Raw genomic sequence first — 26,504 nt, 5'->3', positions numbered from 1 at the left:
AAGTAATATATAGCAACAAGTCTAATACTCTAACTTCAAAGCAATGAGTATAAAATACAGGTATCTATGATACGAACATATTTGTGATTTTTGTTGATATTACTGCTGTTTGTTATCTACATTCACAATTGAAGGGAATGTTAAATTTCAGTTAGAGGTAAGTAAAAAGTATGTAATTTTTATTCATGCAAGGTCTTGGCTGGAACTTAGGGCTAGAATTAGGTCTGGAGCCTCTCCCCAACTCTGCTCCTGCTTAGTATCAGGGTGGCAGCAATTGGATCAGCTACAGGGGCAGAAATAATGAAAAGAACATCAACTTTTCAAATAAAATGTTCCTCATCTAAAAGAAATGAAAAGTGTGTCAAGAAGGAAAAAATGAAACAAATATGTTTTGAATAATGAAGGAGATAGACTTGGAGTTCCACAATGCTTTATGTAAAAAAAAAAGATTGTTAAAGAAATAATTTCACTAAATTGTAATCTGATTTCTGAAGTAAAAGTCAATGTTCATTACTTGTTATGTAAGTTAATTTTAAGGCTGTTTTGACTAGTTTATATCAGAGGTTGGCAAACTATGGCCAAATCCAACCTGCTGCCTGTTTCTCTACAACACAAAAGCAAAGAATAACTTTTACATTTTTAAATAGTTGAAAAAAACTATTACTTAATAATAATATTTTGTGACATATAAAATTAAATTCGCATTTCAGGGTCAATAAATATGTGTAGTCATACACCTGAAATCAACACAAAGTAAAATTGAATGTAAACTGTAAAAAAAAAAAAAGTATTGTCTATGGCTGGTTTTGTGCTACAATGGCAGAACAGAGTAATTATGACAGAAACCATAGCACAAAAATCCAAAATATTATCTGGTCCTTTACAGAAAAAGTTTGTAAAACCAAGGTTAAAGGGTTAAAATTGGAACAGTTGACCACATAACCATGAAAGAGAAGAATCAAGTGGCTGTTCAATGAAAGCAGATGTGTAAAACAGAGGGGAAGATCATGATCAGGAAAGAAAATCCCTTCCCACTCCTGGATGAGGTGGCCAACCAGGTTTAAAAGGGAATTTGACATGGAAGAAAATGTTTCATGTCAGAAATCGGGGAACGTAGAACTTTTTCTGTAATGAGCCTTCTTTGTAGACTGAAAAGTTAGTGGACAAATCGTTTCCTGGAGAAATCTGTTGGCCACCAGAAGACAGACAGACAGCAGTTCTCAAACCTGACCAGTCATCAGAATCACCTGGGAAGCCCCATCCCCCCATCCCCATCTGTTTATTTAAAAGCTAATGGCCTAGTGCATGAAATTCATGCACGAGGGGTGGGGGGTGTCCCTCAGCCAGCCTGCACCCTCTCCAATCTGGGACCCCTAGGGGGATGTCCAACTGCCGGTTTAGGCCCAATCACACACAAACCGGCAGTTGGACATCCCTCTCACAATCTGGGACCGCTGGCTCCTAACCGCTCACATTCCTGCCTGCCTGATCATCCCTAACCACTCTGCCTGCCGGCCTGATCAACCCCAACTGCCCCCCTCTTCCAGCCTGGTCACCCCTAACTGCCCTCCCTTGCCAGACTGGTCACCCCTAAATGCCCTCCCTTGCCAGACTGGTCATCCCCAACTGCCCTCCCCTGCTGGTCTGGTTGCCTCCAACTGCCCTCCCCTGCTGGCCCAGTCCCCCCCAACTGCCCTCCCTTGCCAGCCTGGTTCCCCCCAGCTGCCCTCCCCTGCAGGCCTGGTCACCCCTAATTGCCCTCCCCTGCAGGCCTGGTCACCCTTAACTGCCCTCCCCTGTAGACCTGGTCACCCCTAATTGCTCTCCCTTGTCGGCCTGGTCACCCCTAACTGCCCTCCCCTGCTGGCCTGGTCCCCCACAGCTGCCCTCCCCTGCAGGCCTGATCCCCCTCAACTGTCCTCCCCTGTAGGCCTGGGTCCCCCCCCCCCAACTGCCCTCCCTTGCAGGCCTGGTCCCTCCCAACTGCCCTCCTCTGCCGGCCATCTTGTGGTGGCCATCTTGTGGCTGCCATCTGTGTGTTGGAGTGATGGTCAATTTGCATATTACTCTTTTATTAGATAGGATAAGCCATTATAGTAGATGACTGTTCTGGAAAAATTAAGATTACCAACAAGAGTTGAAATGAATGAAAGTGTTTACATTTAATCTTAGGTAAGAAGCTGGAACAGCCTGGGTGTGTTTCATGACATATTCCCAGGTCCCACTTCAGGTTTACTGAATCACAAAGGAAGGCTGGGGTATGAGAGCAGGAATCTGTTTGTTGCTGTTTTTTAAAAAAAGAACTCCTGTTAGTCTGGGACTCACAAAAGTAACCTAGCTATGGTAACCTATATTAATTTGTATATTCTAAGTCCTGAAGATTAAAAAATTAAATTCCATTGCAAGGTACCAATAAAATATTCATATAAAGAATGATTGCAAACTCTCCATTCTTTTGTTGTTGTTAATACTCACCAGAAGATATTTTTCCATTGATTTTTTTAGAGAGAGTGGAAGGGAGAGGGAGAGACAGAGAAACACCGATGTGAGAGAGACCCATAGATTGGTTGCCTCCCACATGTGACCCAACCAGGGCGGGGCATTGAGCCTACAACCCCCTTGACCAGAATGGAACCCAGGACCCTTCAGTCCAGACACCGGTGCTCTATCCACTGAGCCAAACCAGCTAGGGCAGTGGTTGTCAAACTCGTTAGTCAACAGAGCCAAATATCAACAGTACAACGATTGAAATTTCTTTTGAGAGCCGAAAACCGACTTCTGTGCATGGGCCACGAAGTTTCAATCGCACTGTACGTGCGCCCCCGCACGTGTTATTTTGTGGAAGAGCCACACTCAAGGGGCCAAAGAGCCGCATGTGGCTCGCGAGCCGTGGTTTGCCGACTACTGAGCTAGGGCAATCTCTCCATTCTTAATATTCCCCACTACCAAAGAATTAAGAGAAATTTCAGGCAGCAGATATAAAATACTGTAAAACATGAAAACCAGAAGAGGGAGGAAGAAAACAGAGCTAAAGCAGTAGAGGGCAACTGCTAACCAACAAAGCTGTCTTGGCAGAAGAAAAGAGTAATGATTAAGAGTATCAACCTATAAATCAGGTCAGGGTTCGATTCGTGGTCAGGGCACATGTTCGGGTTGTGGGCTCAATCCCCAGTGTGGGGCCTGCAGAAGGCAGCTGATCAATGACTCTCTCTCATCATTGGTGTTTCTATCTCTCTCTCTCCCTCTCCCTTCCTCTCTGAAATCAATAAAAATATATTTTAAACAAAGAGTACAGAGAATAAGGAATCTTAATTTTACACATTATAATCCCTGGAAAGCTTTTTAATAAACTACCAACACTGGGGGCCCACTCCTTGAAACTGGTTTGATTGGCCTAGGGTTTCAGACCTCTGTATTATTTAAAAGATCTAAGGTGTTTCAGTTATGTAGCCAGGGTTGAAAACGACCATTCTACAATCAAACTGCTAAAGCTCCAGTTTCAATCTGACATTTACTAGTTGAGTGACATTTGTCAATTACTAAACTCTTAGTGCCACAGTAGCCTCACCTTTAAAAAAAGGCAGGCAGGCCCTAACCGGTTTGGCTCAGTGGATAGAGCATTGACCTGTGGACTGAAAGGTCCCAGGTTGGATTCTGGTCAAGGGCATGTACCTTGGTTGAGGGCACATACCCAGTAAGGAGTGTGCAGGAGGCAGCTGATCAATGTTTCTCTCTCATTGATGTTTCTAACTCTCTATCCCTCTTGCTTCCTCTCTATAAAAAATCAATAAAATATATTTTAAAATAAATAAATAAATAAATAAATAAATAAGGCAGGCAGGCAGTGGGTATACCCAAGTGATAGGTTGTTATGAGGATTAGCAGAAGTGTTAATTCCTAGTACAAAATAAGTGCTCAATAAAGGTCATAAGCCCACATTTTCTGCTTAAGAGTTATTATCATTATTATTATCATTTTGTTGTTAATCCTCACCCGAGGGCATTTTTTCCATTGATTTTTGCTGTGTGTGTTTTTTTTTAGCGAGAATGGAAGGGACGGGGAAAGACACAGAGAGAAATATCTATTCGCAAGAGACACATGGACTGTTTGTCTCCCACACACACCACGACCCTACTGAGCCTGCAACCAAGGTAACTGCCCTTGACCGGGAATCGACTGGGGACCCTTCAGTCTGCAGGCAACGCTCTAACCACTGAGCAAAATAGGCCAGGGCAAGAGTAATTAATAATGTGCTCTAACTTTTGAATCATTCAATTTTTAGGTTAAGTGGCAGCTGAAGCCCTATCATTTAAATCATGCTCGTGTGCCTATTTTTTTTTCTAGAAGAGCAACATAATTGTTTCAAAAGACAAATTTTTTCAAAGGTATAAAATATAAAAACATCTTTTAATAAAGAACTTACCACCTGACACAGAAAGGGCCTCCCACATGACGGCTTCTTTTTTATGTAAGGTGAAAACAATAGTGTCATTCCCAATCTTGGCTTTGCTGTTCTCATCGTCTATGGGAGCATAGAGAAACACCTCAAATAAAAATGGAGCAAAGTTGACCTATTCAGAAGGGGAGGAAACGAAAGTTAATTTAGTTCCACAAATTAAGAACACAGCTGTTAAGAAATACTGATAGAGACCACAATCATTTCTTAAATAAATGCTATAAATTTATTCCAGGTCGCGAAAGATTCGCCAGGCTTATGTGGGATGCTGTGCATAAAAATAATCTCTGATTTGATACCATCTGGTGTCACCTGTGTGGAATTCCTTCGTTGGGGTTTCAATAGTACTAACTTTAGGGGAGGCTATGTGCAAGGATGCGCCCGAAGCGCGCACACAGGGGCGCACTCGCAGAGCTGCGGAGCTGCGGAGCTGCGGAGCACACCCCCGGGCACCGGCGGGCCGACTCGCGCTCCTACCTTCAGGTAGTTTTCCGTGCAGAACACGTCCGCGTCCCTGACGCAGACGCCCCGGAGTGGCACGGAGAGGAAGACCGCAGTCTCCGTCTGCTGCCAGCTGTAATCGCTGACCTGCAGGGGCATCCCGGGAGGCGGACCCAGCGAGAGGCTGGAGCTGCAGGTTGGGGCCCGCACGGAGGCTCGGTTGCTAGGGAAGCCGGGGTTACCTAACGCGCCAGCCCTTCCGGGTCAGGCGGGGCCAAGGCGCCCAGAGTTCCCAGCGTGGCCCGGGCGCGCCCCTGCGACCCCGGCGCACTCCCCACCTGGCTGCCTGGGCGTCCTGGCGGAGTCCTTAGACCACTTCTTAGGACTTCCCTGAAGTCTGAGCGAATCTCCGAACACTTGGGCCCACACCGGTTTAGGCAAGAAAAGAGCTTCTGGCCTGAAAGTGAAATAAAAGAGCGTGGGCTTACGGGGTGGAAAGCGTGACCCGCAGGAAGCAGGTGCGACGCCCGCGCACCTTGGCAGCTCTGGCCTTCGGTTTGTTCTGATGGAGGCTGGAAGAGGTAGCACCCTTTGGTGTTCCTGTTTTGGACATTTTCTGGTCGAGGATCTTACCTGTACGATTGGAGTCCTTCAGGTCCTATCCACTGCCAGGCTACCAAAAGCATGTAAAGTAGGTTTCGCTCCAGGGTTTGAAAACTAGGGAGAAGTGATCCTCTGACTCACCTGACAAATGCTTGGCTGCAGCTCAGCTGCAGGGTAAGTTGAATTCACGCGGATACATTTTACTATTGCTTAAGGAGGGAGACTTAGAACTTTAGCGCTAGGAGTAAATGTAGGGATCATATATATGGCCATAGGCCATCCTGGAATCTTAGATCTATTCAAGTTATCCCCATTGCCACAGAGATTAGTGGCAGAACCTCAAGGAAGATCCTGATCTCTTCACTCCCATTCAAGTGTTCTTCCCTGGACTGCTTTCTGTGGATCCGGTTTGTATATTACTGGAATCTGAGGTTAAAATCAACGAATTTACATGAAAATTAGGCACTTGTTACCTAATTAAGGAAAATTGACTAAAATTTTTTAATTAGCCATCTAAAGCTTTGGATTTTAAACATTTTACTTTTGGAGGCTTAACACAGATTTCAAAGGTCTTGAAAAATTTCCTTGAGGAAAGTTTAGAAGCAACAGACTTGGGAGGAAAAAACATCATTTTTCTCCCCAAACAGGCCACCCCCTCACGACCTTACTCAAATATGTCAGTGCTTCACCATCTCAGGTTCTGTAACTTTCAACACTGGGGCCACATTAGACTTCTTTTCTCTTGTCCCCCTGAGTGCAGAAATCTATGAATCAATCCATGTTTTCTTTTTTCGTGTTATTTTTTTTGGCATTCTCTCCCTCCCACCCTTCCATTCTATTCCTAGTTTTACCATTTTATTTCAAACTCTCCTGTGTCTTCAAAAGACAAGGTTTATGTATTCCTATTGTTGCAGAAGACCAAAGAAATACTAAGCACGCTTCCTAGAGAAAGGGAGGAACCCCGTTTATTAACAGTAGTGGACTCGGGGAATAATTTCCAAATCAGAGTGAAGAAACACAGAGGGCTTCACTTTTTATAACCTTCTGGGGTCTTTGTCTTGCAGATATGGTTCCGCCCCCTTTTGTGGGCTTACAGGAAGGCCCCCAGGTGTTGGGGGTCCCCAGACCATATCCAATGATCTGTCCTGGGGCCAGCGATAATGACCCCCCCCCAGTGCATTGTTCACAGTTTTTATGGCCTGACACACTTTGCAAGACCAGTTTCCTCCTCACTATTATATAAAATTTTATTTTATTTATTTATTTTAGAGGGAGAAGGGGAGAAACATCCATTTGTTGTTACACTTCTTTATGCGTTCATTGGTTGCTGACTATGTGTGCTGACCAAAGATTGAACCTGAAACCTTGGGGTATCAGGATGATGCTCTAACCATTTGAGATACCCAGCCAGGGTAATATGTAAAATTCAAAGTGTAGATTCTCTCACTATATAAAAACACAAGGGATATAATGTATCTATGAAAGATAAAAAAATACTGTGTGCCATTTGGGAGTTTCAGGAAAATCCACTAACAATCACTTTGTTAAGTACATACACATCTCTGAAGTGAAATTGTCCTTCTGACTACCATAGTCTTAACTTTTTACACTCTGAATTACATCTTTTAAAAAACTTGATCAGTTTAATTACTGAATCATTACATCAACTGATAACAATTTAAACATCATTGATTTTTATACATAGTTTTGTGATTTATGTACTAATCTAAAAAGTATTTTTACAAGTCTTGAAACTTGTAAACTTCAATCTTAAAGTCTTAATCTGTATTTATTATTAGACTAGAGGCCCGGTGCATGAAATTCATGCACGGGGGGCGGGGAGTATTCCTCAGCCCAGACTGCACCCTCTCCAATCTGGGACCCCTAGAGTGATGTCCGACTGCCCGTTTAGGCCCGATCCCACCGAGATCGGGCCTAAACGGGCAGTCGGACATCCCTCTCACAATCCAGGATTGCTGGCTCCCAACTGCTTGACTGCCTGCCAGCCTGATCACCCCCTAACCACTCCCCTGCCAGCCTGATTGATGTCTAACTGCTCCCCTGCCAGCCTGTTTGCCCCCAACTTCTCTCTGCCAGCCTGGTGACCCCCAACTGCCCTCCCTTGCAGGCCTGGTCCCTACCAACTGCCCTCCCCTGCTGGCCATCTTGTGGTGGCCATCTTGTGTCCACATGGGGGCAGGATCTTTGACCACATGGGGGCAGCCATCTTGTGTGTTGGAGTGATGGTCAATCTGCATATTACTCTTTTATTAGATAGGATAGAGGCCTGGTGCACGGGTGGGGGCCAGCTGGTTTGCCCTGAAGGGTGTTCCGGATCAGGGTGGGGGTTCCCTTGGGGCGTGGGGTGGCCTGGGTGAAGGGCCTGTGGTGGTTTGCAGGCCAGCCATGCACCCAGCAACCCAAGCGGAGGTCCTGGTATCTGGGGTTTATTTATCTTCTACAATTGAAACTTTGTAACCTGGAGCGGAGCCAAGCCTTCTGCTCCCTCCGTGGCGGCAGCCATTTCTGTTGGGATTTATGTATCTTCTATAATTGAAACTTTATAGCCTTAAGCGGAGGCCTGGGCCAGCCAAGGTGTGCAGAAAGCTTTGGCTTCCTCCATTGCCGGGGAAACCCAAGCCTCCTTCCTGCTCTCTCCATGGCCACAGCCATCTTGGTTGGGGTTAATTTGCATATTTGCTCCTGATTGGCTAGTGGGTGTGGCTAGTGGGCATGGCTTGTGGGTGTAGCAGAGTGGTGGTTAATTTGCATATTACTCTTTTATTAGATAGGATTTTTAAAAATCTAAAATCTAACCCATGAGTAGATAGAAATTTAATATATGGCAAAAGTGGCTCTGCATATGTGGGGAAAAGCAAAGAAAGGAATTACTATTGAATAGATTGGTGCTAGGAAAAATGATTACTACATGGGAAAATATAAGATTGGATCTCTATACACATATGGTGTCACACAGAAAAAATGAATTTCAGATGAACTAAAGGCATAAGTTTGAAATTTAAAAAATAGACATCTGTATGATCTTGGAGTATTTCTTTTTTATTTACTGATTGATTTTAGAAAGAAATTAAGTGCGGGGAGAGCAGGAGGGAGGGAAGGGAGGGAGAAAGAGACCTCTGTTTGTTGTCCCACTTATTTACATTTGTGGATGAAAGGAGCCACATGCTAACCTGACAAGCTCAGGGGAGGCCTGCGTGGCAGTCTTGCAAACTCAGAGACCTAAAATAACCACAAAAGATTATTTGAAAATTAAATATTTAACTACAAACAGGTTATAGTGGTTAGTCATGTCCTAAGCCGATATTTTCCCTGACAAAGATCAACTTAGATCTTCTTTACTGAGCCCATTTGCCTTTTTGCCTCTAAGATAACATATCTGTGAGATGTCTGGGTAACTTGTAACTTCCCTTTTTACCCCAGACCCCTCAGGGCACAACAAATGGCACCAGGACATTCCCTCATTGTTATTGTTATCAAGTTAATTGTCAACTGTTAATTACGTTAAAGTATCCTGTATCCATCTCTGTAAAATAAGCATATGTCCATCATTTCACTTTTTACCCTATCCCAGAGGTTTCCCCGCTTTGCTTTATCCCACCTCCCTAATCTATCACCAATAAATTTCATGTAACTCACCTACGTCCCTTTCCTTTGATTGCAATGTATAAATACAGATGTAACCCTCCATTCTCCGGAGCATCATCTTAATTTCTTTGAGATCCTGCTTCTCGGCATATGTCGACAGTTTGGCTTAAATAAACTCACAAAAATTCTTTACATGTTTCAATGTGTTTTTTTCATTAACACATTGATTGGTTGATTCTATGTGCCCTGACCAGGAATCAAACCCACAACCTTGGTGTATCGGGATGATGCTCTAACCAATTGAGCTATGTGGCCAAAGCAGTATTTCTTAAATATGACATAAAAAGCACTAACCATAAAGGAAGAGATTGAAAACTTGAACTAAAATTAAGAACTAGTGTTCTCCAAAGGGCACTATCAAGAATATTAAGATATTTTAACTTTATATTAACTAAGTACTTACATATTTTATATATAAAAATATTTTTCAACTAGTGGCCCAGTGCACAAATTCGTGCACTGGTAGGGTCTGGCCTGGGGGAGGGGACGTGGGAGGCTGGCCGGGTCGAACTTCCAGTCCAGGGGAAAATTTGCATATTAGCCTTTTATTATATAGGACTAGAGGCCCGGTGCACGAAATTCGTGCACGGGGGGGGGGGTGTCCCTCAGCCCAGCCTGCACCCTCTCCAATCCAGGACTGCTGGCTCCCAACTGCTCGCCTGCCTGCCTTCCTGATTGCCCCTGACCACTTCTGCCTGCCAGCCTGATCACCCCCTAACCACTCCCCTGCCAGCCTGATTGATGCCTAACTACTCCCCTGCCAGCCTGTTTTCCCCTAACTGCCCTCCCCTGCAGGCCTGGTCCCCCTCAACTGCTCTCCCCTGCAGGCCTGGTCACCCCTAACTGCCCTCCCCTGCAGGCCTGGTCCCCCCCCCCCAAACTGCTCTCCCCTGCAGGCCTGGTCACCCCAACTGCCTTTCCCTGCAGGCCTGGTCGCCCCCAAATTCCCTCCTCTGCCGGCTTGGTCACCCCTAACTGCCCTCCCCTGCAGGCTTGATTGCCCCCAACTGCCCCCCTTGCAGGCCTGGTCCCTCCCAACTGCCCTCCCCTGCTGGCCTGATTGCCCACAACTGCCCTCCCTTGCAGGCCTGGTCCCTCCCAACTGCCCTCGCCTGCTGGCCATCTTGTGGTGGCCATCTTGTGTCCACATGAGAGCAGCCATCTTAGACCACATGGGGGCAGCCATCTTGTGTGTTGGAGTGATGGTCAATTGCCGGAAACCAATCATTCTACCACTAATAGAAAGATGTGCCCAGGAAACTGGGAAGGCTGGTCAACAACCTTAACTGTTGATCACTCACTGTTTAGTTGAAACATTGTTAGCTGAAGCAGCCTCCACCTCTGTTTGTTTCATGTAAATTTCTGTTATTGGAATTTCCTGCCTAAAGGTTATGGGCGTATCCCATAGTCTCAATAAAAGGGATTGCAAGGCCTGAGCAGGTGGTAGTCCTTCCACTAGAGTTGGGCTCCCGCCTGGCCCCCAGTATTTCCAAATTAATACTTTTACAAGTCTCTTTTCATTTGTGTGCAGCCTTCTCCAGAACCCGAACCCTGAACCGGAACCCTGAACACACGGGATGTGAAAAGGTGTTCCCACAGTCAATCTGCATATTACTCTTTTATTAGAGAGTATAGAGGCCTGGTGCACAGGTGGGGGCCAGCTGGTTTGCCCTGAAGGATGTCCCAGATCAGTATGGGGGTTCCCTTGGGGTGTGGGGCAGCCTGGGCGAGGGGCCTGTGGTGGTTTGCAGGCCGGCCACGCCCCCTGGCGACACAAGCGGAGGCACTGGGATCTGGGGTTTATTTATCTTCTATAATTGAAACTTTGTAGCCTGGAGTGGAGGCCTGGGCCGGCCAGGGTGTGTGGAAAGCTTGGCTTCCTCCATCGCCGGGGGCAACCCTAGCCTCCTGCTCTTTCCAGCTCCATGGCTGCTGCCATTTCTGTTTGGATTTATGTATCTTCTATCATTGAAACTTTGTAGCCTTGAGTGGAGGCCTAGGCCGGCAAGGGCAGGTGGAAAGCTTGGCTTCCTCCATCACCGGGGAAACCCAAGCCTCCCTCCTGCTCTCTGTGGCCGTAGCCATCTTGGTTGGGTTTATTTGCATATTCGCTCCTGATTGGCTGGTGGGCGTGGCTTGTGGGCATGGCTTGTGGGTGTAGCGGAGTGATGGTTAATTTGCATACTACTCTTTTATTAGATAGGATGCCCTTCAGCTGAAGACCACAGGGACTCCTGTAGTGAAACAAGTTGAGTTCATTACTCATTGAGCAAGGGAGAACACACACCACTGGGTGTCTCAATAAGGGGATGTTAGGATTTGGGGAAGGTCTAAGGGACCGAGGGTTCCCTCTAGACTGGGTCCTTTCATAAATTGAGGGTGATGCTATGATGGAGTAAAGAAGTAGCTGTTCATAGCATCTTCCTAGCAAAAACCTGATAAGAAGCCACATGTCTGTCAATAGGTATATTCACACAAAAGAATAGTATACAACAATAAAACTGAATTAATTATAGCTGTACCCTGGATGTGAGTGGGGGGGGGGGGGAAGCAAGCCACATAAAACCCTTAAGGAATAATGAGGTTTCCATAACTTAAAAACAATAACTTTAAAATAAAAACCATATCTATTGGTAAAACTATAAAGGCATGTAAGGCGTAAGAAAGGATAATAGTTACACCCAGGTGACGGTCATGCAAATGGGACTTTTTGTGGTAGGCAACAGAGCTGATTTCTATCACAGACACACTACATGAATTAGCATGGGTTCTCGGTGGTCCCCTGACCACACTATCAACATCATCTGGGGACAGGCTAGAAATGAAGATTCCCAGGCCCCACTTCAGAATCCCCGAACCAGAAATTCTGGAAGTGGGGCCCAGAAATTTAACAAGCCCACCAAGTAATTACGAGACACACTAAAGTTTGAGAACCACTAGGTCAAGGGGTAGGTTTTCTTCAAGGAAAAGGGAAAACTTACAAAGCCAAGAAAAAACATAGGTTAGCCCAATCTCCCATCATCCCAAGGAGAAGCATCCTGGGGCAGTGTGTGTTGGCATTACAGGAGAGGAATCCCGTCCCCTGGCTGCTCTCCCTTTTCATAGGGCAAACATGAGAAGAACCTTGTCAGTAGGGCAACTACCAGGCAACCAGACAGTCTTGGTTTAGGTGCAAACTAAAAGATTTGACATGCTACCTGGGTACCTTGACTCACATGGAAAGTTTCAGTTGGAATAAAGTACATGGCAAACTGAATTCAGATGCAGGCCCACCCTTAGGGAGACAGGAGGTCCAGGTCCAATTAGTTTCTTCCCTAGAAAAACCCAGAGAGAACACACAAAGTCCTTTTGTTTAATTCTGTTCATATATATTAACTCTTTATTTTCTTTTTTTTTTTAAATGTTGACACTATTATAGATGTCCCCCATGTTCTCTCCCTTTGTCCCCCTCTACCCAGTTCCCCACCCCCCACCTTCACCACATTGTTGTCTGGGTCCATGGACTAAGCATACATATTCTTTGGCTAGTCTCTTCCCGTCCCCCTCCCCTCCTCAGAGATCTGTCAGTCTGTTCCATGTATCCATGCTACCTCTTTATTTTCAACACAGCAGTCAGAATGATCCTTCTCTCCTGAAAATTTTCTCATCATTTTCTATCTCAGAGTAAAAGCCAAGATTTACAATAACCTGCAAAGTCATACATAATATGGTTTCCTGTTAAAATTTTAATCTCATCTCCTTTTACCCTACCCTCTTGTTCATTCCAGCTAAACTGGACTCCTTGAAATATCTGAAATGTGCCAAGCATGCTGCTTCTGCCACAGGGTCACTGAACCTGTTGTTACCTTTATTTGGAATTCTCTTCCCCAGTTATCTGCATGACTGTCTCTCTTACTCCTTCAATCCATTATTTAAGTATCTTTCATTGAGCTATTTAAAAAATATGAGCTTTGTCTTTTGCCCTCCCAGCCCCAGCAGCCATTATTCCCATTCCCCCCTTTTTTATTTCTTCATAACACGAATTCCCTAACATACTTTAAGAGTTTACTTATTTTGTGTCTGTAGAATAAAAACCTGAGTAGTGGTTGTTGATTGTTTGATTTACTGTTACAGCATCTAGTACAGTGCCTGATACATTAAAAAAATTCAATAAATGTTAAATGAATAAATAAATGAATGTAAACTTGTTAAGTTTCATAATTATTTTTACTTTTTAGTTTACCTTTCAGGATCCTGAAACATACTTAAAGTCTTTTTCAGGCTATTTTTGTTATTTTCCTCTTGAGTGGATTGAAATTTCAAAAGATGTTGGTTGACTGTTTTTCTCATCATCAGGTTTCTTTGTATGTTTTGAAATTTTTATTAACAGTGGGTTTTTGTCTTTCACTTGGTTTTATTTATTTCTTCTGGGTTCATCCTATTCTTTCTAGCAGTTTTAAGTTGCCTTCAACTTGTGTCCTAGTGGCACCAATTCAGCCAAGTGTTATATGCTAATTAACTGTTTCAATTCTTTGGTGATTTACAAATCACCAGATTTGTGGCATTATTATTCCTATCCAGTGTTTTATATTCTATTTTTTTTCCTTTCTCTACTTTTCTTAGGATCTTTCATCCTCTTGAGATAAATTCTTAGCTCATTACATTTTGGGCTTAAAAATTGTCTGAAGCTATACATTTCCTTTTTGGTGTTACATTATTGTGTATCATCTTATCTAATAAAAGAGTAATATGCAAATTGGCCGTCACTCCAACACACAAGATGGCTGCCCCCATGTGGACACAAGATGGCTGGCAGGGGAGGGCAGTTGTAGGCGATTAGGCCTGCAGGGGAGGGCAATTGGGAGGGACCAGGCTGGCAGGGGAGGGCAGTTAGGGGTGACCAGGCCGGCAGAGGAGGGAAGTTAGGGGCAATCGGGCCGGCAGGGGAGCAGTTAGGCGTTGATCAGGCTGGCAGGGGAGTGGTTAGGGGGTGATAAGGCTGGCAGGCAGAAGTGGTTAGGGGCAATCAGGCAGGCAGGCAGGCAGGCAAGTGGTTGGGAGCCAGCAGTCCTGGATTGTGAGAGGGATGTCCCAGATTGGAGAGGGTGCAGGCTGGGCTGAGGGACACCCCCCACCACCACCACAGTGCACGAATTTCATGCACAAGGCCTCTAGTCAGTTTTATAATGTAGTAGCACTTTTAAGACTTCATTACCCTCCAGATTAGAACTTCTTACTGCAAATTTGTCTGGACCCAGTCATGCAGGTTGCTGCTTCAGCATGGTTTTTGCCTTCTTCCTATACTTCTTGTCCTTGGATATACTTGTTGGTTTTGAGCCCAATTTCAGTTTAAATTATAGATGCCTTGGAGCATCAATTCACAATGTTATTTGATCAGAAGTCTCTGTACATTTTTTCTCTCTCCTACAGCAGGTAAGATACACACATTTTTATTGATTTTTTTCCTTCTATATGTGTAAATAGAACTTTAATGCATTCCAATTTTATCTTGATGTAATTTGATCTTATTGGCACTTCTATACCCCCAACGCCAAGTTTTATCAATTGGCACTTTCAAATTTTATGCAGTCTCTCTTCATGTGATACTCAAGGCACCTGATGGTTGCTTCAAACAAACTTTGAAGGTCTTTTATCAGCCTAATTTTGTCATTCAAGCACGTCTATTCTTAGTATTGCTACAATGTGTCTCTGCTTCAGGGATAGTTATTAAGCTGCTGAGATTGTGGAACTCCTCTCCAATTAATTTTCTATCAACAAAACTTCAGTCCTCATTTGTTAAAATAGAGATGTGTTATGTTCACATTTTCTTAAGGAATCTCAGGACTCAATGTTATGTGTAAACTTCACAGTGTGGCAGGCGGAGTGGGGGGAATATGTGTATAGAAAGGCCTGTCCAAACATTGTTTTGTTTCTTGGTATAAAATTAAATTCCTGGTAAATTGTAGGCTATTGTTCTGCTTGATGTTTCTTGGGACATCTCCCACCTAAAGCAAAAATTGTTACATCTACTTGTCTGATGAAAGTTAAGCAATTAAAAAAGTTATTTTTCTTTAAAAACTAGCTTTATTTAAAAGAATCTGAAGCATAACACTGTAGGAAACAAACTTACAATACATATTGTTCAAGAAAGCCTGCCATACATAATTTCTACTAATAGGTCTAAATACTGGATAAATAACATTCTTTATACAATGCACAAATGACATTTAGCATGATCCCTGAAAAGAATGACCAACAATAACGTGAGCTGTTTTGAGAGTAAAACCTCTGCTTAACTTACTAATCTACAGAACAAAAAACTACAATGTAAACAAACTGATGAACAAAAATAGATCTAGAGACAGAGAAACACTAAACAGAACAGACCTCAGAGGGAAGGCGGTGGGGGTGCGGAGGGAGGGCGTGGTGTAAGAGATCAACCAAAGGACTTGTATGCATGCATACTAGTATAGCATAACCAATAGACAGGGACACTGGGGCAGTGGGGGCTTGTCCTGGGGGGTGGAAGTGGCTGGCGATGGGGGAAAAAGGAGACATATGTAATACTTTAAATCATAAAACGAAACAAAAAACCCTAAAATGTAGAAGATGAATTAAACTCCAATTTTAAATTCTTGCATGGTGTTTAAGAAAGAAGAAATCAGAAGGAAATTGTAAGTTAAGTATCTTTAAAAGAAAAAGGGTGAGTTGGCTTACCACTATTTATAGTAATTATTAAAAAGTAATTCAGATTTGAGAATTATTTGGTTTAATACTTGGAAGCCCTTAGACACTCAAACTATCCATTAACTGCTATATTCTATCAGTTACCAAGCCAATTTTATTTATCCAAAAACTGTAGCCTATACATTAACCTCATAAAGAAAATAAACAATATGGGAATAACCTAGTCACTTCATAGTTTAAATTTTTCCACAAAGCAATTCATGAATCACTTAATACTAATACTTCTTTAAACCTCTGTTTTAAATACAAACAAACCCATGTGAAAACACCAGAAAAAAAAGTCCTAATATGTAATGCTAAATTTTTAACACAAAAAATAGACCCATGAAAGCACTGGGTATTCAAGTAAAATATAATGGAATGATACAGTATGGCATCTGGCATTTAAAAAAATATTAAGAACTGAATCAGATTTATTGCTATATCAATCTTAGCAATAGTCAACAATAAAATGTACAAATTATAGCACAACAACCATGCCCAAAAAATGATGTATAGAGATATCATAACATAGCATAGGTAGACATTTATCTTGTTATATACATCACTGACATAGTAAAAATTTATTAATTCAGGGTAGTTTGAATTGATAAAAGTTTTAAAATTTGAATATTTTAAAGATATGCAGTTTAAGCACTCACAAGCATCCTTTTTCTTTCAAGCATATAATTTCAAATATACATATTTGCATTGGCCAAGTATTACCTATTGTAATTCTTTTGGGTACTTGTTTGCAGGACAAAAGAATACTTTTAAACTAATATTCATAAAGAAATACACCTAAAAAGCTTAAACATTTTTCAAGATTAAACATTTTTCTTTAAAATTTTGGTTGACTCCTACTAACAAATCTTTTCATTAGATAGTCCAAAGTAAACACCAATCAAAAGTCCTTGTATCAATGGATACAAATTCTAAGTAAATTAGAGGAGTTTCATTGGTAACACAAACATACCTCATTTTATTGTGCTTTGTTTTATTGCGCCTTATAGATATTGCTTTTTGTTTTTTACAAATTGAAGGTTTGTGGCAACTCAGTGTGGAGCCAGTCTATTGGCACTATTTTCCCAATAGGCTCAGACGATAGCATTTTTTAAACAATAAAGCATTTTAAATTGAGGTATGCACATTGTTTTTTAGACGTTATTGCACACTCAATAGACTATAGTATAGTGTAAAGATAACTTTTATATGCACTGGGCAACAAAAAAAATTTGCTTGACTCACTTTAGTATGACATTCGCTTTATTGTATGGTCTGGAATGGAATCTGCAATATCTCTGAGGTATGCCTACAGTTTCTTAATAAATGAATATTAGATTAGTATTTTGGTTATGGTGGAGTGAATGATATCTCTTTTGGTTGAAAGATATCAGATTCAGTTCAAAGTCTAGTATATAATTTTGACAGTATGGGCTGAAAATATCCTAATATGCACTGTCAAATCTTTAGTAAGTTATAACTATAAAAGTAATATAAAAATTTTAAGAAGTATTTATTGTATTATGAGTGTTATGAGTTGCTAATACCAAATTTTACCCCTCCTATTTCAAAGATATCAGGCCATCTACTATTCCATAAATATTGATGTTTCACATACTTCATAGAGTAGCTTAAACATAACAGCATAAGAAATAGTATTACATAGTAATTTCCTTTGCCATAGGAATAAATGTTGGACAAAGTCTGGAAACATTTTATTTTCCAATTTGAATTACAGTAATTTTGCAACAGACCACAGCACTAGTGCATGTGTTACTTTAGACATGCTCTATGAACAAAACAAAAAATTACTGCAAAAATACATGTCACCAATGTGGAACACACTCAGATTTGTATAAAAGTACTGAACTAATATCCCAAAAAGAGGTATATGTAAACAGTACATAAGGAAGAAATAGTTTTAATATGAAACAGTCATTTAAGTCACATACATCATGATAAGAAGCAGGACTTTCTTTTATATAAGATATTTTAACTAACAAGCAACATCATCTACAGAACAAGGAAGTACAGGTATTTAGAATACATTTTAATATAATTGCAAGTAATTTGACAAACTATGACAAAGATGAAATTTATCCATTGGGTTTCATGAAAAATTTTCAATATAGGCAGTTTTTGATGTATTAATGTTTGGCTTATATATAGCCACTTTCTTCCCTTCATTTCCCTTAGACCACTTGTCTTGGGAGATGTTAATGTCATCCCTAGCCTCTTTACTCAAAGGGTACCTCTAAACTCCTATCACTGTACCAAGAGTCAGAAAAATGTAGGTGTGACTTCCATACGGCTCTGTTGGTAAAATGGAATACATAAAAAGGTGATATTCTAATATTTACAAATGAGAAGAAAACCTCTGAGTTCAGAGAAGTAGAAGAAAGGAAACTTTTTAAATCCCAACAATCTAAAGGAAATTGGGAAATACTCTCAAGAAAGTATCACCAATTCGACAAAAATACTGCTTTCTATGGTGCCTGAAATGTGATCATTTTGTTTGAAACCTTAGATATTAGATAAAGATTCATTCTGAACTAATAAACACCCTTTAAAAAAAAAAAGAAATTTAATTCCACTTTCTTCATGATCTTCATTCACACATCCTGGTAGAAAACACCTTTCTCTTAAAATCTAGTCAACCACAGCCACACAAAGATATGGGAATTCTGATTGGAGGGAAGATACGAAATTCTGAAGCACAGAGCATCCAGGAAGGGAAAAGGCAAGTTGGCTTATATAGCATCGCACCAGAGAGTTTAGGATGGTAAGAGGACAACTGGGAAACACATCAAAGAACTTAACCTTCCTGAATCACATCAGGAAAAAGAAAAGACCTCTGCTTCTTTTTCCCACCTATACTGATTGGTTCCCTAAAGAAGCTGAGTGCGCAGCATGATACTACTGGTTAACTACATCATGCTTTAATAAGCCTTTATGAGCTTCCCTAAGAATCTAATTATCTTATATAGAATTCTAAACCACTATTTTCAAATAAACTTTGGGAGCCTCAATACTTTTAAATTTTTTAATTAAAAAAAATCTAAAATAGCCTAAATGTTCATGCATCTGAGACCTCTATGCACTGCAAAAAACCCAGAAACTAATTAGAGCTCCCTTTTCATTGTTTATATATATTTTTACAACTAAATACAATCACTATAGTACTTTGGACATAAAGCAGTAGCACTCTGAATTTAAGATGAACAAGTTGGAAAGAATACTGGATAAAGACTCCTGATACTTATTTGGATGACTAAAGTTGGCAGATTTAATGGTGACCCATACTACTGAGATTTTCTCCTATCACTAGTCAGAGTTGGGAGTCTAAAAAATAAAAAAATAAAAAAAAATAAAATTCCAAAACATCCCAAATTGGATTTCTTTATATTGTGTTAATTTATGAATAAGCACTAGTCAAGAAAATGTTCAGTTATATGTACATAATTTTCTAATTTGGATAATAAGAACCATAATAGCAGTACTCTAAAGTATTTCACACAAAAGCACTGATCACAAAGCTAAATTCTAAGCACTCTATCTGAAGAATTATTTTTCTTTTATAAGCTAAGCTATTTCAGTATTAGTCCAGTAGCATCTAGAAGCAAGTGCATAGGAAGGCTAGTGAAATTAACAAAGCAAATTCTCAGAAAGGAACTGATGATGCTTTAGAACTTTCCATCAGTAACCTAGCCTTGGGGGGAGCCTAATTGTTGCTGGTTAGCCAGGATGAACTTTGGCAAAAGAGAATGTAGGAGAAACTCCAAGACTTCCTGCCCTCGTGTGAGCGCACGAGTGTGTGTGTGTGTGTGTGTGTGTGTGTGTGTGTGTGCGCGTGCGATGGTAATGAGGCCTTTCAGTGAAGGAAAATAATTACAACAAAAAGGTGCAATGCTACTGGAAGAATATTTCACCTATGAACATTTCTTTCTGTCACTGAATATTTTTAAGTGTTTAGGGCAGCTCATTGCTTGTCCTAAAAAAGCCACACCAATTTGTGTAATAGCCTTCTTTGGGTCAAACTGGACAAATTACTATCTGGCCATTCTTATAGTTCATCACTTTTCCTACCAAAAATATCTAGATAATTTTTGACTTAGTGTTATGTAGAGACAAAGGCAGAACTCATAAGAAAATGAATGCAAATACATGAAAACATTCATCAGCTATGATTACTAGTATAGTTTGCCTATGATTCACTGTCAGAATCAACCACTGGTTTTTATTTTTAATAATAACAGATCCTTATTTAAATAAGGTACTCTGAAGACCTAAATACCTAAAGAAAAATCCACTTGTAAGTTTTTAAAGACAACTACTTGGAAATGGAAAATGAAATAACTGCATTACAAATCAAGTATCTTTTGGCTAACTAGGGAGAGGTGGTTTCATTTTTATAAAACAACTAACTATTGAAACTATAAGCAACAGAGGATTAAGACTGCATAATCAGTTTTAGCAATGAGCACAACTCAAGTATTACCATGTAAAGTGTTAATTACTGCAAACATTGTAAGGTTCTACTAAATATCTAATTGCATTCAGTCATAAAGAAAATCATGATCTGATGCTAGTACTGAGCATATAACATGCAGAGCATCATGTCTTAAAATCAGCACTCACTAGGATTTCAAAAACAACATAATTAAGTCCTTAAATATTTAGAAAAAAAATTATATCTCTAACAAAAGCTACAGTGTAAGCACACTGGGATCTTCAAGTATGCTACTGAACACACCAAATTTCAGAGTCAGCCCAAAATACTGCATTTCAACTTGACTGTTTCAACTGGTAAAGTTTCCACACAAAAGAGTACCTATTATTAGAGTCTATATCATTTCATTTCCTAAAACTGTAAAGATACATTATTTTACAACTACTGAAAATATTTTGTACTCACTTCTAACTAGTCACAGGTAAATGGAGAAAAACTTATATTACCTTGTACCATATGAAACTGCTGTTTTTATACGTCAAAATTAAAATACTATATATAAAAAATAAGTTTTATTTAATCAAAATATGCACCATGAAAATTAATAATTTTCTTCTAACAGGATATTAAATATTTCATTTTTATAAAATTCACCATTTGTTAGGTTGTTTAAAATGTCCAAATTCTCCAATTACTTCTTCTCAATTGGAAAATATGTTCTTTCTTAGAAAAAGCTCCAAATGATGAAAAAGATGGTAGTTCATTGTATAAAGGCCTGGTACTAAGATGGATGTGATAAAATAGCCCAATTCAGCTAACTTTGCTTTAGTAGCTTTTGATACATGAGGTCAAGTGCTGTCACGTAAAAGTGTAGGTTCATGTTTATTAACCACAGGATAATTTTTAAATTGGATTTTTCAGGCCTAGTTTTAATTTCTTGGCATATGCTGCTGCTGTCGTTTCACCAGGGTTTAAATAGTAGTGATCCATTATCCCTTTCACAGGTCACCATATGGTCTTCAGAATTTTTTTGGTGATGACGCAAGTTTGGGAGCTTCATCAACACCCAACCATTGTATAAATTACTATCAATTGCCACAGTATCCTTTTTTCCTTTTTCTGCTCACAGGTTATGTTCCACCCCAAAACTGGGTTTCTGCGGAATCTTAATGAACAGACCTCCAACTGTCTCCATTCTGTATCATCTTTCAAGAGGATACTCTCAGGTCCATTTTCACACTTTCCCAAGTCATAGCAAAAACTGTCTGTTGCAAGGACTTAAGTTGTTGTTTGTGAGTTAGCTTTCACCATGGCTCTTAATTGATCTTTGCTTAAAATGGATTTTGATTTCCTTTGAGGCTCCATTTTGAATTCATATCCCCAGAACAATATTTTTCAATCAATCAATGAATGTCTTTCACCAGCAGAGTTCTCTAAAGCCAAATTTATGTTTCTACCACTTTTATTTGCAATATGTCTCAGTTTGAAATCATGCATTAAAAAGTATTCACAGTTCTCCCAAGGATACTATATTATTTATTTCTCTGGAAAACAATAACAACCAATAAAAAAAATGGAAGAGAGAAAAGCATAATACTGTTACAATTCTAAATAGCACAACTAAAAACACACCTTATATCAACTCTAGTAACTGAAGTCAATTTTCAACTTATCTAACAATAGCAGTTTCATGTGGTACAATCTACAAGTTAATCCACAAATACTTACTGAGCATCTTCTATATGCTAACATATGTCTCATATCTGTACAAACATATCCTGAAGAGATCGACTTGAAACATGAAAGTCACTAATTTCAAGAACCCTAGTTCGGAAGGAATCAGGTGTATACTCTATATTTTTAAAAACACCGATTAAATGTATGTTTTCTTCTATACTATAGCTACACGTTTTTTTTTTTTTTCTGAAAACACATTATATGGGTGCCCGGCCAGTGTGGGTCCGTGGTTGAGCATCGACCTATGAACCAGCAGTTTGATTCCCGGTCAGGGCACATGCCCAGGTTGTGGGCTCGATCCCTAGGAGGGGGCGTGCAGAAAGCAGCTGATCAATGATTCTTTCTCATCATTGATGTTTCTATCTCTCTCCCTCTCTGAAATAAATAAAAAATATATTTTTCAAACACCACATTAAATGGATCCTCAAAAATATTTTTGAACTAAATGTTTGTGATATCGCCGAAGTTCAGCACTGAAATGTACACTTTTCAGTGGTTCTAACTTTTAAGTCAAAACTTGCCTACATTTGCTACATTATTATTTTGAAGCTTCAAGAGGCTTTTATGATTAACAACAACTAACATTTATTTGTAAAATACTTTCTAAAGCACCCCCATATATATTATCCTAGATAGCAAACTAAGATAATACAAAATTTGCACTAGTAATGAAGTGGAATATTAATAAAAACTAAAAGGTAAATCATCTTTTTTGCATGTGCATTTAAAAAAAATATTGTAAAACATTAAAATCCTGTGTCAATGAACCTCTGTAACACACAGGGAAAAAACTCTCACTTTAGTTAATGCCTGTGATTAAGCATCACTGCCCACTGCAGGTGGGCCAAAAGTTTCTCTAGTGCGCATTAATTGGACATCTTTATCAGCCATACAGGTATCACAGCCCCATACTGCTGATGCTTCTGCAGTTAGCAGGCCATAAGCTGTCTCAGTCATTCCAGTGCAGATCCGATGAAACCATTTCTGACAAGAGGCTTCACATAAGATGGCATCCTGATCATCATTCACTTCATTTGTACAAATTCCACAAGGATACACTGGGTCGGAAGAAGAATGACCGCGACGGCTTGGGTGAAGAGAGGATTTATTGCTTTTTTCAGTGGTGCATGTGTCTGCTGCACCTCTAGGCTGTCGTGGCTTATTCTGTGTTCCATTCGCATGGCTGTTGTTTGTAGCTTCAGCGCTACTTGAACGGCTGTTCTCTTGATTTACTGCATTGTTTCGATTAACATTTTTTAATTCAATATTACTCTGGTTCATCGTGTCATCCATATTTAAGTGAGGTGGCTGAGCAGAGGAATTTTGATTAGTGCTTTTGGTTGATCCTTGATTAAAATCTTGTTTTGTGGGTGGTGCTTTTGCTTGACCAAAAGTATTTGGGGGAGGAATAAAAGAATGATTAGATTCTAATGGAGAAGCAAAATTTGAATTATTTCCAGGGATAAAGTTAGATGCCAAGTCAGGATTAGATACCTGGCCAGCATTCTGTGGAGGAATCTGGTTGAAGTTTTCAGCAGGATTTTGTCTAAAATGTTGATTAGGCATATTAACATTCTGACTTAGTGCATTATTATAAGATGGATTTCCAAAATTTGAATTATCATGTGGCCCAAAGTTAAAAGCATGAGGTCGATTAAAACCCATGCCCAGAGGGTTCTGAGGAAATGGGTGTGGTTGATTCCTGAGCGAGTAAGGAGCACAGTATGGGGAAGACATTCTTGGAGGAACGTGAGGTGGCATTCTGAATGTGCTGTAGCCTCCAAAACCAGGATACCCAGGGCCAAGATATGGATTTGACGAAGGTAGTGGTTTATAGGAAATAGTATTATAGTTGTCGTCAAATGGATTAGCAGCCACTAGATGGTCAGAGTTTGGATTCGGTGGCGGAGCATACTCAGACAATGGAGGAAAAGAAGGCCCCTAAAATGAGAATGTAAAGGAAAATACATGTTTTTGATCAAAGCAGTCATTAAAATCATCCCGTTATAAAATCTTAACACTTATGAACTTAGTTTTAGTCAAGTTTTGCTCACAGTGTTATGAATATTTCATTCTTCACTTGACCTTTAAATTCCAAATATTTATATATAATTATATGTAATAATAAAACATGTAGGTTTCTTTCATTTAGAAAAGGAAATAAGTAATGTTTTTCTGAGCATGAATCCATTGTTACTTCAAATTCCAAAAGTATTTAACTTTTAAAAGACAATTCATTACCATAATTTTCACTTAACATACTTGCTTATAACTCTAGAATCTTTCATTTAAAATTCTAACTAAAAATACCTCTTATACCCCTAAATAACCATAAAATTAAATAATAAACAGGATCTAAATATTTTCTAGCTTAACTTTAAGAAATAGCTATTAACTTATTCTCTAGGCCACAGAATGGAAAAATAAACTACCAGTTTAGTCACACTACAAGGTTAACAGATGGTGGCCAAAATAGAAAAAGTCATCTGTACATACATTATCCTTATTCACAGTCTATATCATAAAAAGAATGCTCCAAATTTATAGAGAATAAACCCTGCAAAGCCTGTATTGCTTATTACAACCACAGGTTATAGACAAAAGATATCTCCACCATGATTACTTCATGATACGCACATGCTACTGAATCATAATAGTTGAACACTGTTACTTCAAGTTAAACTTGTCGCCATATATGTCTTGTAATAGAACTATAGACATCTATATCTTTAAAATTAGACTTAAGAATGAGCATTTTAATTTGTCTACCTACATTTCCCACTTGCAATATACACTCTAGGCCTACAATTCCGCAATAGCCATTAGCTGCAGAGAAAAAAAAATACATTCATTGCAGAATTTGCTATTAGTTTCTGAATGAGGATAGGAAACAAAAACCATGACCAAATTTAATTTTTTCTTTTTTAAACTTTTAAAAAACCTGATTTGAGAGAGAGAAAAAACTTCTATTTGTTGTTCCACCCATTCATGCATTCATTGGTTGCTTCATGTATGTGCCCTGACCAGGGATTGCACCTGCAACCTAGGCAGATCAGGACGATGTTCTAACCAACTGAGCAACCCAGCCAGGGTCCCATGACCAAATTTCAATTTACCTCAACAGCCTGATCATATCAGCGAGGAAAAACTGCAATTATAAGAAAATGTCAATTTACCTGTGTATTTGTCTTCCTTTTTTTCTTATCTGGGCTTCCTAGTTGTACACCTGGTCCTCCTAACCCATCCAGTCCACTATCACCACCTAAAAATAAATAAAATCCAGATGATATTTCCATTTGTATGTGAAAGCATTTTATATGTATCATAGCAGTATCTATTATAATTACCTATTTATATAGTTTCTACTTTTGTTAGATAAAAGCAATACTAAATTTTTATTATCTTTGTTCTTTGAAAAGTCTTCCCCATAATTCCAGCCTGAAACAGTCTTTCATTCTACCTCCATAGTATTTTTGTATTCTTTCAGTGAAAAAAAAAGTGTCCATCCTGCCTTTAAACCTTCAGTCATCCAATTCCCTGTCCCTGAGGTAACCACTGTTACTAGATTCTGGTCTATATTTGCAAAGATAATCCAGATAAATCCCAGTATAATAAAGCGGTAGGCAAGGGTAGGTTTACCGTAACATGCTTTTGAGTTAATAAAGCTATTGTAATAATCACAACCTGCGTATATTTTTCCATACGAACAATTATAAACCTCCTCTTGCCTACCCCTGTATATTTAAAAAAAAATACATTTGTATTTATTTCAGAGAGGAAGGAAGAGGGAGAGAGAGATAAAAACATCAATGATGAGAGCGAATCATTGATCGGCTGCCTCCTGCACGGCCCCTACTAAGGATTGACCCCACAACCCGGGCATGTACCCTGATCGGGAATCAAACCATGACCTCCTGGTTCATAAGTCAATGCTCTATTCACTGAGGCAAACTGGCTAGGGCCACCCCTATATCTTTTTGGTTACATATGGACACAAATGATGGTATGCACGCTATATACCATGATCTATACCTGTTTTCTTACTCATTACATATAGAACTGCTCCATTCTCTAATACCTGAGTAGTATTTCATAGTACGATTTTATACCAGAATTCATTAAACTGGTCCCTCCCCCAATGATATCTGGGTTGTTTCCAAATCTTTGCTGTTCTGGAATAAAAATCCATGTATAAATGTCTTTATATACAAATCATTTCTAGAATTGCAATTATGGTATACCAAGGCAAAACCTTAACTGAATTTAAAGAGAATAAAGTTTATCAATGAAATTTTTCCCATTATGGAGAATTCCAAATATATACAAAAATTAGATAAAAGAATAAAATTATGTACACACATATACAGATACACATTTGTAATAGGTTAGTAAATAAATCCAATGAATTGACAGGTAATAGAGAAGACCTGATCATATATGTGG

General features: G+C 39.8%; 2 protein-coding genes across 4 annotated transcripts in view; both read right to left on the bottom strand.

Moving 5' to 3' along the window:
• Positions 1 to 5,109, bottom strand: part of DNAAF4 (dynein axonemal assembly factor 4) — a 34,551-nt gene extending 29,442 nt beyond the window's left edge. For both annotated transcript variants that reach the window (XM_080666877.1, XM_080666878.1), the window contains exons 1-2: positions 4,934 to 5,109; positions 4,424 to 4,571 (exon numbers count right to left, since the gene is read on the bottom strand). In XM_080666877.1, the coding sequence (XP_080523003.1) occupies positions 4,424 to 4,571; positions 4,934 to 5,056 (271 nt within the window). In that variant the 5' untranslated portion in view covers positions 5,057 to 5,109. The remainder of the gene's footprint in view (positions 1 to 4,423; positions 4,572 to 4,933) is intronic.
• Positions 5,110 to 15,221: 10,112 nt separating this feature from the next.
• The window catches only part of PYGO1 (pygopus family PHD finger 1), a 29,682-nt gene continuing 18,399 nt past the window's right edge, over positions 15,222 to 26,504 (bottom strand). For both annotated transcript variants that reach the window (XM_080671206.1, XM_080671207.1), the window contains exons 2-3: positions 25,238 to 25,323; positions 15,222 to 24,002 (exon numbers count right to left, since the gene is read on the bottom strand). In XM_080671206.1, the coding sequence (XP_080527332.1) occupies positions 22,878 to 24,002; positions 25,238 to 25,323 (1,211 nt within the window). In that variant the 3' untranslated portion in view covers positions 15,222 to 22,877. The remainder of the gene's footprint in view (positions 24,003 to 25,237; positions 25,324 to 26,504) is intronic.

This window comes from Plecotus auritus, assembly GCF_963455305.1.
Source record: "Plecotus auritus genome assembly, chromosome: 1".
In the NCBI taxonomy this organism is placed as follows: domain Eukaryota; kingdom Metazoa; phylum Chordata; class Mammalia; order Chiroptera; family Vespertilionidae; genus Plecotus; species Plecotus auritus.
The sequence above is the reverse complement of the archived record's forward strand: the minus strand, read 5'-3'. Positions and strand labels throughout refer to the sequence as shown.